Source organism: Poecilia formosa, unplaced genomic scaffold (assembly GCF_000485575.1).
Source record: "Poecilia formosa unplaced genomic scaffold, Poecilia_formosa-5.1.2 Scaffold268, whole genome shotgun sequence".
Lineage (NCBI taxonomy): Eukaryota > Metazoa > Chordata > Actinopteri > Cyprinodontiformes > Poeciliidae > Poecilia > Poecilia formosa.
Window position 1 is genome coordinate 480,110 of NW_006800207.1, and position 13,458 is coordinate 493,567.

At 40.5% G+C, this 13,458-nt stretch overlaps 1 protein-coding gene across 3 annotated transcripts in view; it reads right to left on the bottom strand.

The window, feature by feature from the left end:
• LOC103150993 (pleckstrin homology domain-containing family G member 5) overlaps window positions 1-13,458 on the bottom strand; it is a 77,198-nt gene that overhangs the window by 19,676 nt on the left and 44,064 nt on the right. For all 3 annotated transcript variants that reach the window (XM_016681057.1, XM_007570788.2, XM_016681058.1), the window contains 6 exons: window positions 4,209-4,350; window positions 2,154-2,253; window positions 1,891-1,951; window positions 1,598-1,689; window positions 1,376-1,512; window positions 870-1,033 (listed from right to left, as the gene is read on the bottom strand). In XM_016681057.1, coding sequence (XP_016536543.1) covers window positions 870-1,033; window positions 1,376-1,512; window positions 1,598-1,689; window positions 1,891-1,951; window positions 2,154-2,253; window positions 4,209-4,350 — 696 coding nt within the window. The remainder of the gene's footprint in view (window positions 1-869; window positions 1,034-1,375; window positions 1,513-1,597; window positions 1,690-1,890; window positions 1,952-2,153; window positions 2,254-4,208; window positions 4,351-13,458) is intronic.

Consider the following 13,458-nt stretch of genomic DNA (forward strand, 5'->3'; position numbering starts at 1 on the left):
TGCACACGTAAATGCAAAATCCAGCTCACCTGTGGTTAGGTGGCTCTTGACTTTTGAGAAAGGTGATTAACAACTTTGTTTTAAGCACTTAAAAGGTCAGATGACGGGCCTGATTAGCCTGAACCCGAGCCAAACATGAGAGAAGTGAGAAGTTTGCTGCAGTAATGGATAACATAGGAAGAAACTGAGGGTTTGGGTTGAGATTTCTGCAACAACAGGTGTGAAAAAAAAAAGTGATGTGATTGATGTAAAGTGCATTTTTTCCTTCAACAGGGTCAATTTAAACAAATCTCTTTGAAACAGAAGTTTCTTTTCGTGACTTTGACACCAAAGCCTGGTGCTGCTTCCAAAAGGCTTAAAACAGGTCAGCGATTTAGGAATCACAACTCAGGTCCTGGTGTCCCTACTTTCCACAGCCTGAACCTGCTGGCAGCCGGCCTCATTTCCAACCTTTATGTTCTGCAGCCAAGTAGATCAAGAGGCCTCAGTTAGCCTCTTAGCCTCTCTCATCAGTTACAAAACAGCCGCTCCCTGTGGCTGCAGGAAGCGTAGAAGTACCAGTGAGCGTTTCAGGGTCCACTAATCACAACAGCAGGCGATAATGAAAAAAGAAAAGGAAAAAAAAAAAAAAAAAAAAAAAAAATCCACCATGCTCATCCATGAAGATGAGGAAGGAAGAGGTTTTATGGGACGGAAGGAACAAAAGGGAAGCTATGGAAAATCGGGAAAAGGTGTGGTAGAACCAAACAGTCTGTGGGAGTGTCTGTTTGTGTTCAAAATGTGTTTTTGAGAGCTGGGAAAGTTAAAAATAAGGAGCCGGAGGAGGTGTGGCGAGCTGCAGCATGGCAAGAAATAAAACATGAACTCACCAGCAGATCAATGCTTTCACGGCGTCCCAGAGACTCGTGTGCCACCTTCTCTCTCGGGGTGAGGATGTAGGGGCTCTGGCCGTCAGGGGGCTTCATAATGGGCAGGCTGTGCGACCGAAAGTCCTTCACACCCTGCGCCACCTTCCCCTCGTCACCGGGACGTGCTGCACAGACGAAAATGAGGAAAAGCTGTCTCAATTTGTGCAGACTAAAAATATATCATGTATGTACCAAAAGAAGCTCTATCTGCCATAGTTTCTGTGACAGAAAATCCTACATTGCATAGTAGCAACATTTTCCACAAAGCAAGTTTCAAACATAAGTGAATGTTTATCAATGTAAAAAGTCCTCTAGAGATTTTTTTTTCTTAGAAATGGCAATTATACGTTGAACTGTCGTCTTTCCTTGATTAGTCAGTTATTTGTTATGACCTGTGAATGGACAAAAGTCCAGTGAGTTGGACAGAAGATCGGTTGTTAATGAAAGGTATGGTTGACAGTTTTTACCTTTAACTTTGAGGTAGTGTCCTCCTAAGCGATAGGCCTCGAAGTGCAGGGACAGCGGCGTATTGGACTGATCAAGGAACAGGTCGACCCGCGACAGCTCGATGCCATTCCTCTCAAACACTGGACCTAAAACCTCTCTGACAACACAAGACACAAAGACGTTTTGAAAAAACACTTTTAACACAATTGATTTTGCTCCTGCCATCATCTGACTCGTCTAACCTCAGTGTTTTCTTTTTCATAGCCGGTACAATCTCTGTGTTGATGTCTACGTTGAGGTCAAACTTGAGGCTGAAACACTCTTTGCTGGGGTCCTGCAGAGAGCAGATGGACCGTTAGGCCACAGTGGTGTTTGTTCCCGGCTCATCCACAGGGGGGCTCCTTCTTTTTGAGCCGTCTGACTCGCTCAGGTGAAGGACAGTCGTGTGGAACCAGAATGAATATTTTCTAAACTCCCGTTAAAAGAAAACTGCTGCCCCGTTTAAAACAAAGACACAAACAGGAGAGTTACTTACATCAGTGTGTCGTCTCCTTGGCTTCTTCTTTCCCAACTTCATCCCCACCGTTTTACGCTCACTGCAAAGCAGTTGCAAAGATGAATCATTATAAAAATCAAGCGCCAGCTCTTCAAAACAAAAGAAACTGCCTGCTGAAAGTCAGCACGACGCTTAAAAATACAAGACACACTTCTCATGGCCGTAAATGATCCTCCTGTAAGAGCATGAGAGGCAGGAGGAGTGCACAAACACTAGCAGGACACGGGAGGAAGGTTACCGACCCGCGGTCGTTGCTCCCTTCATCCTCTTCCTCCAGATCGGGGGGGGGGCTGGTGCGTGGGGGGCAGGAGCGCGTGGACACGTTCCGAGCCAGGATGGAAGCTGGAGGTTAAGAAAACACAGAAGTCACTCCCTCTGTTGGATCACAACTCATTTTACCTCAAACGCTGCAGTCCACAGAGCTGACACAAATTACTAAAACACACACACAAACAAACCATGTTAACCCTTAAGATTAGCACTCTGTGGTTCTAAAGACAGCCTGCTGTGACTTAAAATACGAGCATGGATCCTAATACAAACAATACAGCCTCATTTTATGATAGATTTTATGTGGAGGCTGGAGCTGACACCAACAATTATTTTTTGTAATCAATTATGACAAATGAAAGAAATTGGCACATTCTGTAAATGTTTAATTTAAGCCTTTTAATTCAATTCTGTTTTAAATTGAGAAAAAGCATTTTATGGCCCAAACTGCACCAACAAAGTATTTATTTAGTGCATGCTTGACCATTTGTAGCAAAGGATGCATCTGAAGGACTTTCTGATTGACTTATCAATACAGTGTAGAGCTAATCTGTTAACTATTTAAGAAAAAAATAATAATAATTGGCTTGCAAATGGCGCATAGTTTCAAACTACATCACTTGAAGAGTTCTTAGTAGAATGAAACATATATTTTTGGTACAGTTTTGGCTTAATTACTGCTGAGTATGTTCTTTGAGCAAATATCTGTAGTTAATATCAATCGATTCATCCTGATCAATCCAATAAGCTGTTTCAGCCCTAATTTTTGTATTGGTTAAACATACTAAATCTAACCTCATGAGTTCAAAACATTTTGTAACATTTATTCAACAAATATGAACTTAGAGGAAATAAATTCACAGTGGCAACCTAATCAGATAGTACAGGATTTAAGTGAGAAAGTTGCAATGACGTGCAGCTCATGGTGAGCATCTTTATTAACTCATCAGGAAATGTGATCATCTCTATAAAAGGAGGAATTCTGTCTGTTTGATGCTCCAGGGCACACAGGTGTGTTTTAATACAATGCCAAAAAGGAAAGACAACAGCAATGTTCTTAGAGAAACAATAGTTGCTGCTAATCTATCTGGGGAAGGTTAAAAGGTCACTTTCAGACATATAGAAAAAAGAAAACATTGTTCATAAGAAAGAATACATTACTGCCTGTAATCTTCCCAGGAGTAGAAATCTGAGCTAATTGACCGCTTACATCCTGGACTCGGTCTTAAAATTAGAGTAAGGATTATTATGACAATTATTTGGGGAGAGTTCAAAGTAAAGCCACTGCTTCTCCGCAATGAAAGGAGCAAGTTGAGGTGGTTTGAACGTCTTATCGGGATCATCCCCGGGTGGAAACATCCCGATAATTTCTGGGGAAATATTTTGGGAAAGATGGCAGATTTAAAAAATGGGGAAGAAATGTGTTTTTATCTGGAGGAAAAACTGCGAAACTAGACGCATCAAATTTAAATTCCCAGAACTAGAAGTAGTTTTGTCCAAACGGCAATAAGATGAAAGCAGAAATGTTCTAAATATGTCAACACCTGGAGATGGGGGAAAAAAAAAAAAAAAAAATGAAACGCCCTCCGTGGCTAGTTTGTACAAGCCCCAGATCCTCAGATTACAGCCCACTCCCCGCTGCTCAGAGGTTTAGATGGGAAACTGGGGTTGTCTTTGTTGAAGATTAGTCAGGGTTTGAAAGTCACCAACCAATCAGAGCTTTGTGTGAGTGAGCCAACAGCGCCATGCGTCAGGTTTGAAGTCAGGTTTCTGTGGTTTCACCTGAACATTTACTGCATTTGCTGCTTCTTGCCAATCAGAATGTCTTTAAAGTGAGTGATCGGAGTGCTTAGGCACAAAAAGGGAAAATGATCGACATCACCTGCCTTATATAGACAACAATAAAGACCTGGCATGCATGATATTTACACAGTGAAGGTCCTGTCATGAGGTAATGGGGGATGACTTCATCCCCCTACCAGGCAGAAGGGGCGGGGAATGGAGTACCAAATAAAGAAATCATCTACCTTGAGGTTGCAGGTCGAATCGGGGGTGTCGGTCAAAGTGCATGTTGTCGGCGCTCTCTGGATGGCATCGTGAGTCACATGAATCACACAGATGAAGGGGGCTTTTGCTGTTCAGGTCCTGGCAGTCTGGGTGGTGGCAAACCTGCACACAGAACAATGCACAAAGTCTTTACATCGAAACAGAGAAACGTTCAAAATAAAATAAAAAATAAAAAAAAGAAGGGCTGGGCTGGAGTGAAAATGCCATCATGGTCACACACTTTTAGAATAAACAGCTCCCTGCTCCACTATTGTTTCTGCTACAATTAAAAGACCGCAGAGGCCGCCACAGGCAGCCCTGAGGTTTGGCGACTCCCACCATCTGTGCCCCTCTAAAGTCACCTCATGTGCTGGTCTGGGATCTGCTTACCCTGACATAATCCAAAACTGTACCCCCTACACTCAATCCACAAATCTGAGAATAGGTCAGCAACTGGGAGATGCTGTGGGTCCAAATTAGGAAGCTTGAGAGCTGCAGTATTAAGGATCCGTCTGTCTCTGTTCCAGACATATCAAACCACACCCCCCAGCTTTCCCCACCACCTTCAGGACTAGTAGACTCTTCAGTGTGTTGCAGCGAGGCAGCACCGACAGCCGGCTCAGGAAGCAAGGGACGTATGGGGAAATACAATGGAGGTCCTGCTAATGTACTTCCTGACATTGTTTCCTTGTGCTCGGAGGAGTAGTGTGTGTGTGTGTGTGTGTGTGTGTGTGTGTGTGTGAACAGCAAATTTTGGAGCTTTAAACAGGGAGTGTAGCCCTCATGAAAGCAAAAAGAGGTACATGCTAATCATACAAGCATTATTCACTAGTCTCAAGAGAAATATGCCCTCATTGAAAGACTGTGAGCATCACATCAGGTTGTTGGCAGTTTTTAATGCATCACCAGATCAATTGGGGAGAAAAAATGACCTCATGAAAGATGAGGTTAAGTTTGGGTGAGTCCAAGTTGAAGACACTCTAAGGGTGTTTTCACACCTGATAGTCCAGCAGACTCTGACTGGGAACCAAAATTGCAACATTTGTGATTGTGATGCAACATTATCAGTTGGTGCGGTTTGTTTTCACAGCACTGTGTCAAATGAAATAACCCTTTAAAAATTATTTCCATCCCCCGCCCTATTGTCTGTGGTGACACTGCACAAGAATCACTGAAGTCATGAGAGCAACTTCCTTTTTCACAGAATTTTATCAAAAATGAAGAGGCAGATTTTACTGGTTGCAGGATTTCTCTTTTTTCGTTGGTAAAAGACTTACTTCTTCCACAAACTAGCAGGTTTGTTCTGGTTATATTTACCCAGAATTCCCTGGTCTATGGTCTACTTCCTGCTTTGGAGCAGTCTACGGTTCACTTGCATCCACATTTTAGATGGACCAGAGTTCATTTTGTTTTGGTCCACATCAATGTTCGATTACACATTCACACCTCCCAAACAAACTGGACTTTCTAGGCAAACGAGCTGACGTTACAAACAAGGCCAAATGGAGTTAGTGTGAATCCACCCTCAAAAAAAGACCAGAGAAGTACAAATCCTCTAGCTCAATCGAGCAACCTAATTGGGGCCTGCACACTGTCAAAGCCTTCTGGCGGTGCAGCAGAGATTAAAGCCCCGCTCTGAGTTGCACGAGCCAGAGTCTTTTCCTGCAGCACAGACTCCTCACTTCCTCCCCTACACCCAAGGTCGCTGCACCCAGGTCAAGCCACTGTCGAGCTTTAAAGCAAGAATAGATCACACTCTGAGAAGAAGCCCTGACTCAGAGTAAAACTAAGGAGAGGTCAACATGAAACCATGCAGTTTGTATTCACTCATTCATTCCCAGATTTTTGTCTATCGTCTCCATCAGTTCTGAAAATGCTACATATTAAGTACCAACTATGTCCGGCTCATTACTTTTTTTACTAAACTACTGCAGCAAATTGCAGGTAAAAATGACTTGGGCGTCTCTCCTGCCACTGACTCACTGATGTCAGACCATCTCCCAAGGATCAAAACGTAGACGTCTGTTACAACATCTCCTGATGTTTCATCAAAACCGCGATTCTTTTAGTGAGTTTCCCCATCAGACAGAGCGAGAAGGGCAGAGAAAGGTGAGCGAATCAAACGGCAATCTAAAAAGAGTGTACACAGATAGGTGAGCTCTCCATAGCACCGCACTGAGGGGTTCGCATTCCTGCCATGACTCAAGCAGCTGAGGAAAAAGAAGATTTTAGCCAAATTCAAGAGTTCAAAGCAGGAAAAAGACTTACTAAAATCTCTGAAAGATTCTTCTGTCAGTGCTGGGTTTTAGTGTTTCAAATACTGAACATTCCTATCCTTTTAAAACTGTGCATATGCAGATCCGTGGTTTAAATCCCTGGAAAGGGTTATGTTATTTTGGGAATTCTAAAAAAAGGAGAGAATAAAAAGTTCCCAAGAATTAAACCACTGGTAAGGTCCATGAAAGCCAGGATTGTTATAAAGATCAGACAGCTGAGCTTGACGATTGGATGCAGGTCATGTATAAAAACCTTTTATGCAACCAGGGTTAGAAAAATTGTATGATGGGAAAAAAAAAGTTATGAGCAGAGTGGCCTTTATCCCAATAGTGAGCCTGGCCTACTGAGGGGGTTATGAGAACTTTGTTTAGTGGTCTACATGTGTTTTCTAGATCAGGAGGAGGCTTGTGTCCACATCTCTAGAGGTATTTTGTGGGTGGGGTGTTTTAGGAGTATGGGGCAGCTGGCTTATTCTTAAGAGTGGTCTGGTTCTTGGTACTACCAAAGCAAGACATCATGAACTAGATTGGTTCAGACTCTTGTACTGACATGGCAGGGCTGACAGTCAACTCCTTCAACCCTGAGGTCATGATTTTCTTCCAGAAAAATGTCAACCACTCCCTCTGGAAACGGAGTGAGTCTCTGTCTCAAGTAGAAAAGTTCAGATATCTCTAACTCGCATGTGATGTCAGGATGGTGGAGGAGATGATAAACAATTACATGGAACATGACATACCGATTATGTCTAAAGGAACAAGATTCTGGAAACAAGCAGCTGAGGTGAACAGGACAGGACCTGCAGGGATCGCCTTGAATGAGCTGGAGACCTGGCTTTCCTCGCTGATCCTGTAATTTGTGGAGTATGTACAAATCATACAATTTGAATCTTTTCAATAAAAAAATGTAATTAATATCACATCTTTTTGTACAAATGATTGTCAACTGTTCACTGTAGGCCTCTGATTCACATCTACTATAAAGAATTCTGGCTAAATTGGTAAAGATAGAATCCCAATATGGACACAAAAACACAAAATTATACCAACTACCTTTTGTCTAGTCTCCAGTGCAAATATCTTGGTATACTTGAAATGGGACAAAACTAACTTACAAGTAACTTTTTTGCAAAATACAAGTTTTTAGTCAGTAATTCTTGAATACTGATCAAAGGTACTACTTCCACTGGGAAATTTCTTCCACTTACAACGTGGACAAAATGTCTTCTTACAAGTTAAATCTGCCAGTGAAACAGGTACTTTTTATCAATATTAATGAGTTATTGACTTAAAACAAGCTCCTATATCTTGTCAAAAAGTTACCTGTGAGTTAGTTTTGTCTCATTTTAAGTTTATTGTGCACTAGAAACTCGACCATAAATACTTGTCAAGATGTTGAGGTTTTACAGAGTTACGGTGAGGGGCTGAGTGTGCATGAAACAAACACACGTCATGCGATTGTGTAGTCTGTGTATCCCTTTGCGTGCCAGCTCTTGGATCTCCCTGGATTAGTGGACACACACATACATCCTCTCTCGAAACAGCTGAGAACACACACACACACACACAAGTGGTGCCACCATAGCGCTCATCTTGGCTTAGCACGTCCACCGCCACGTGGCACCTGACTTATGAACCCCTGTTTTAACACATCCTACAGGCATGCCCATTTAACACACAGACACACACAGAGGAGAACAGACAGAAAGGCTGCATCACCCTGAAGCAGCGGATGTGATAAAGCTTGACCTGTTTGAAAGGAGATGAGTCTATTGTGGTGAATCAAAATTATTACTCAATCAAAACTAATCTTAAGCACACCAAGCGCTCTGCTCAGAGTTTGGTCTCTTTATGGTGCAAACTAATGGATGCTTACACCAGCGGTTAGATCAAGTTGAGATTCAAAGAATCACTTAGATTCATGACCACTGATGGTTTAAAAATCAGTCAAGCAGTGAAATTTGGCAGCAGTTTCCTCACAGCCATCAGATCTTTGGCTAAAGAGGACAATCCGAGGAGAGTTTGTGCAGGTTGTCACCTCCTCACAAGCTTTTAAGTTCGTTGCCAGGAAGTCTTCAGATCTACAAAAGGGCTACATATATATTTAAACTTTCACCGACATAATGTCAAGAGATGATGGGATTTAAAGAGAATGTGCTCCGTCATGCTCTTACCGACCTTTTTTTTCCAGAAAAAGCACTCTAGTTTTCTGTTTGTGGTTTGACTGAACTTCCTCTGAGCTCACTCAGGCTTCTCTGGAACAGCACGTCCTGCCAGAGTTCACCTAGCACTTATGTAATAGCACACACAACAGAATGAGTGTGCATCATGACAGAAGAAGGTATGAGACCCGCTGGGGTTGATTTCTTAAGGAATGCATCTTCTCGGAGATAAGAAAAAATAACTGACTCCTTTCTTCCGATTTCTTTCCCTGCAAAAAGTCCATAAATCTGGGGTGCACCGACATCTTTTATGGCTGATTTAAAAGACTCACTTCCCCCAGAGCAGGAGAGTTTGCTGAAATAAAGCAAAATACTCAATTCGTCATTAGAGAGAATGTCTAATGAACACTTTAGAAAACATTACAGACTTTTGGAAGAGTTATAATCCACCCAAGCCATGAAGTTGGGTGGTTTTTATGTTTTCACACGTCTTGAGGGGTCAAGTCAGTCAAGACAGGCCACACCAACGAAGAAAGTCAGAAAATCTGCCTACTCGGATGTTTTCATGGTGTACATTTAAAATATTCGAAAGAAAATGCATTAAGGTGCATTTGATGTTTCAACGATTAAAATAGATAGTTATGGGGATTTTTAGAGGGGTCTCAAGTATTTGCAGATTTTACATATTCACGGCTGTCCCTAGACCCAGTAGGTTCACTGCATAAATACATATTTGCACAATAGAGAATTAAATATAAGATGCACCGATGTGAAAATTTTAGTTTATAACAATATTCTGTTATTGACAACAATCGATATTTACCAGTACTATATAGATATATACATTTTCCTATCTTAGACATATAAAGATACAAATAAGCATTAGGAAATGTGTTTGGGATACAAATCACATACATACATTTCAGAGTGGGTTTATTACCTTCGCTTGTGAGATGCGACCCTGGACAGAGTCGCATCACACACCTGCTACCCAGACACCTGTACTAAAGTATTTACAGCACTGTAAGGGGCAACACTACCTGTGTGCACTTCAGTCATTTATTCATGCAACATCTGTAAGTCTGTGCAAAAAAAACAAAAAAAAAACAACATTTTGCCATTTAGATCCAAAATTCAACAACTACTAAAGTATCTCAAGAATGAGTTATTGTATTTAAGGACTAAGACGCCTCCTTGATGGCTGCAGACCTTTCACTTCCATTACTGCCTTATTACACTTCAAGCTGTCACTTATTCTTAAGGGGTGATCTAAAGTGCAACAAAACCATAACTTGATAAAAGCTACATTTATTAGTAAATATTTTTAGAAATCTACAATTTGTTTCCAGCAACGCATCAAGTCATGAGGTTCTATTTCTGAAATTAGCTTGACGAGCTTGATGACAAGCTTATTGAGAAATTGCTTTCTCAGCCATTTTTTTTCTTTCCCTTCTTTTTTTAGTAAATTCTGTGGGAAACAGATAACACTGTCTAGATCTAATAAAAGAAGAGTGATGTTCCCTGGTAGATAATCAAAAAATCTACATTCAGGTTTATTCACATTTGGACTTTGAGCACAGTTTTTTTTTTCTGTATTACTTTTTAAGGGAAGTGCTGCTATCAACAATGATTAACTTTTAAAGTTATTAATCCTTACACAGTTGTCCATAAATTGATGTTAAAATATTTACAAATGACTCATTTATGAATGGAAAAAGCTTTTTGAACCACTCTGGCCCCATGTACAAATATAAATATCCACCTTGGTAAATCATGAATAAAGTGTGATTAACTATACCATCTTGATCGTGCACCCCGATCTGATTTCTATCAGATCTGCACACCTACACAGAACCTGTTTGACAGCAAACCTGTTTAACGTTTGGTAAGTTAAAGATACCAAAAGCCAATACATCATACAGCAATCTAAATTCAAGGGCAGATGAGAAACAAAGTTTCTAGACTATAACAAACAAAACAGACAGTGAAATAGTTATACATTTATAGATATTTTAGATGTGATAATTTTAATATATTCTAATTTTATCACTATGACTAAGCTCCACTAGACTGATATTATATCCAAAAGTGAATTAAAGCTGTATATTCATGTGTTCTTAAAAAAAGGCTTTACTTTAAGTAGGTCAAAACTTAAGCATAAGATTTGATTGGGTAAACATGTGCTTAACTACATCCCACATAGCCTGACTGTTGGAAATTATATGGAGTACAGAAAGCTTAAAGTATTTAGTAAACATTTCAGTTATGGTCTTTTTTAACAAACAATGTTTAGTCATTGTTGATTAAAATCACCTCTCCTCTCTTGTCAGCACTGCTGATTCAGGCTGGAGGTGAGAGAGTAACAGAATCAGGCAGAAAACATGGAGCAAAGGGTTAACTAAAAAAAAAAAAACCTTATCTGTGGAAACATGACCTGCCATGCATTACACCTCTGCTTCAAAACACACACATGCTGCCCACACCCACAGAACAAAGTCATATCTCTGTCATTGTTTTAAGCAACCATCTCCAAGCTCACGTCCACATAGACACATAAACATGGGGTCTAATCTCTGAAAGCTCTCACTGCAGGCACAATCCAGGCAGTGTGTTTAATTGCATGGGCCAACATTAATGTTGCTCATCAACACAAAAAAAAGATGATTCCAGTTCCTGTCCCAACATGCAAATCATCACCTATGTGACGGTCGTTGCTAGTTATCACAGTGTGAACTTCTCAGCTCATTAGACATGAAGAGCTGATGGAATGGGCTCCTCTGTCATTTTTTCCTTATTACAAGCTTGCGGTCTTTTTACCCCCCCCTACTCAGTTCATGCAAACAAGGTTAGAAAACACTCCAATGAATTCCAATAAAACACACACCCACACACCCGCAAACGATTGGTTAGCGTTAGAGCAGCAAGAGTCATGCACGGTCTTGTTTAAACAGTGACTTGCGGGTAAGTCGGTGCAACATCCAGACAGACTTTGGTCAGACCAGCTCACGCAGACTGAAAGTCAAACTAATCAGAAAAGCCTAAACTCAGACGCACCGCCACCTCATCAGCGGTTCATAGTCTACAGGAGACAACTGCTGTCTCCTTTTCATGGTCAAATACACTGATGCAGTGACCTTTGTCTAAACCTAGGTCACTCAAATACAATTCAGAGAACATGAATAACACTAAGCATTTTGAATTCTCATGGAGAACAGAGAACCCTCCAGATGGATGTGCGTCATTAACCATCATACCTCGTGCTTTCTTTTAAATCTTCGAAAGCCGAAACTTCAATTATCCAATGTCAAAAAGCAAAGTATGAATGAAAATAAGTCTCAGCACTTGCCTAATCTTTTCTTCCATAAATCTAGTCAAAGTTTTCTAACATCACTGTACCATTAAAACCAGATGGACTTGAGCTAAATGCAACGTTACACATTTAATGCCTCACAAATATAATCAGATGCGTCATGCAATAACGAGTTAAGAAATGTTGCTTAAACCTCGTTTCACACGCTGCACTTTCAGGTAAGTAGGTTATTTTGATGTGAAACCCATACTTAAAATGAAATATCGTACCATTAAGGGTGCGGTGTGCAGAACCTGGATGAAAAAATTATAGCCAATTTAGAGGTTCAACATTTTATCACATTAAAACCACATATTTCATAGGATTTTATGTGATATACCAACAAAGAGTAAGTTCAAGTGGAAGGAAAATTATGCTTTTTTTCAATTAAATAAAACCCAGATAAATAAAAACCATGGCATGCATCTGCATTTTAAACTAATGTGTACGTGAATTTGTGTGCGTTGCACTAAGGATTATAGAGCCATAATACCATCCAAACGGAGATGGTGGGCTCATTGCAACACAGTGTGGCAAGACACACTTTATCCTGGTTCCTCACGTACTTAGTGCTGCTATGATACCTCTATGCCAAACCTACTAGGTAATGGCATGAAATGAACACCAGGATGCATGCAACAAAGAGATTTTACAAAATTGAGAACCTTTGCTGCAACTCCTCCCCACATGCAAGCCGATTTGGTGAAGAAAAATAAAGTTTTAAAAACACATTGTCCACTTTGTGCATGACACTGTAGTGTTTTTAAAGAAGAAAATATGACAACGCCAGAGTCATTTTTATATTTTTCCTGTGTCTGGTTCACTTTCTCACTCCGTTACCAGTAAACTTCAAAAAGAAGGAAAATATACATATTTGAAATAGCCAGACCAGGTCTCAGTCAAGTGCCGAGTTCTCTTCTGATGCCTAAATTTATGCTTTCTGCTTGTTGCAAATTAAATCACTTAAAAACCAATCTTTATACTGCATGTACCACATATCTTGTGGTTTCTTCACTTTTTGTCAGTCTGTGCATTTATTACTCAAACTCGCATAATAATGCTTTTTAGTAAAGTCTGACTCGTTTGAGATTTCAATTTTTGCCCAGCTGATGCATCTGGCGACGGCACCGAGCAGCTTTTCTGTGGTCTGGATGGTTTTTTGGGTCAGATCCTTTGTGCAGACAACTTGCAAACACCAACCAATGAAGATTTGCAGGTGTTAGAACTGAAAAAATAAACAGCAATCGGCTCACATCATTATCTCATCCTCACATATGGGCTTTGTTTTCACAAAGTTTTTTGCTGAACAATTCTACCCTGCAGCACCAAGTCAAAAAGTTGAGCTGAGTTCAAGGTGTTTTAAAAGATCATTAAAAAGAAATTGTATGAAAAAAAATATGTTTTCCAAAATGTCCATCATACTTAATAAAATCTGGAGAAAAAAAAA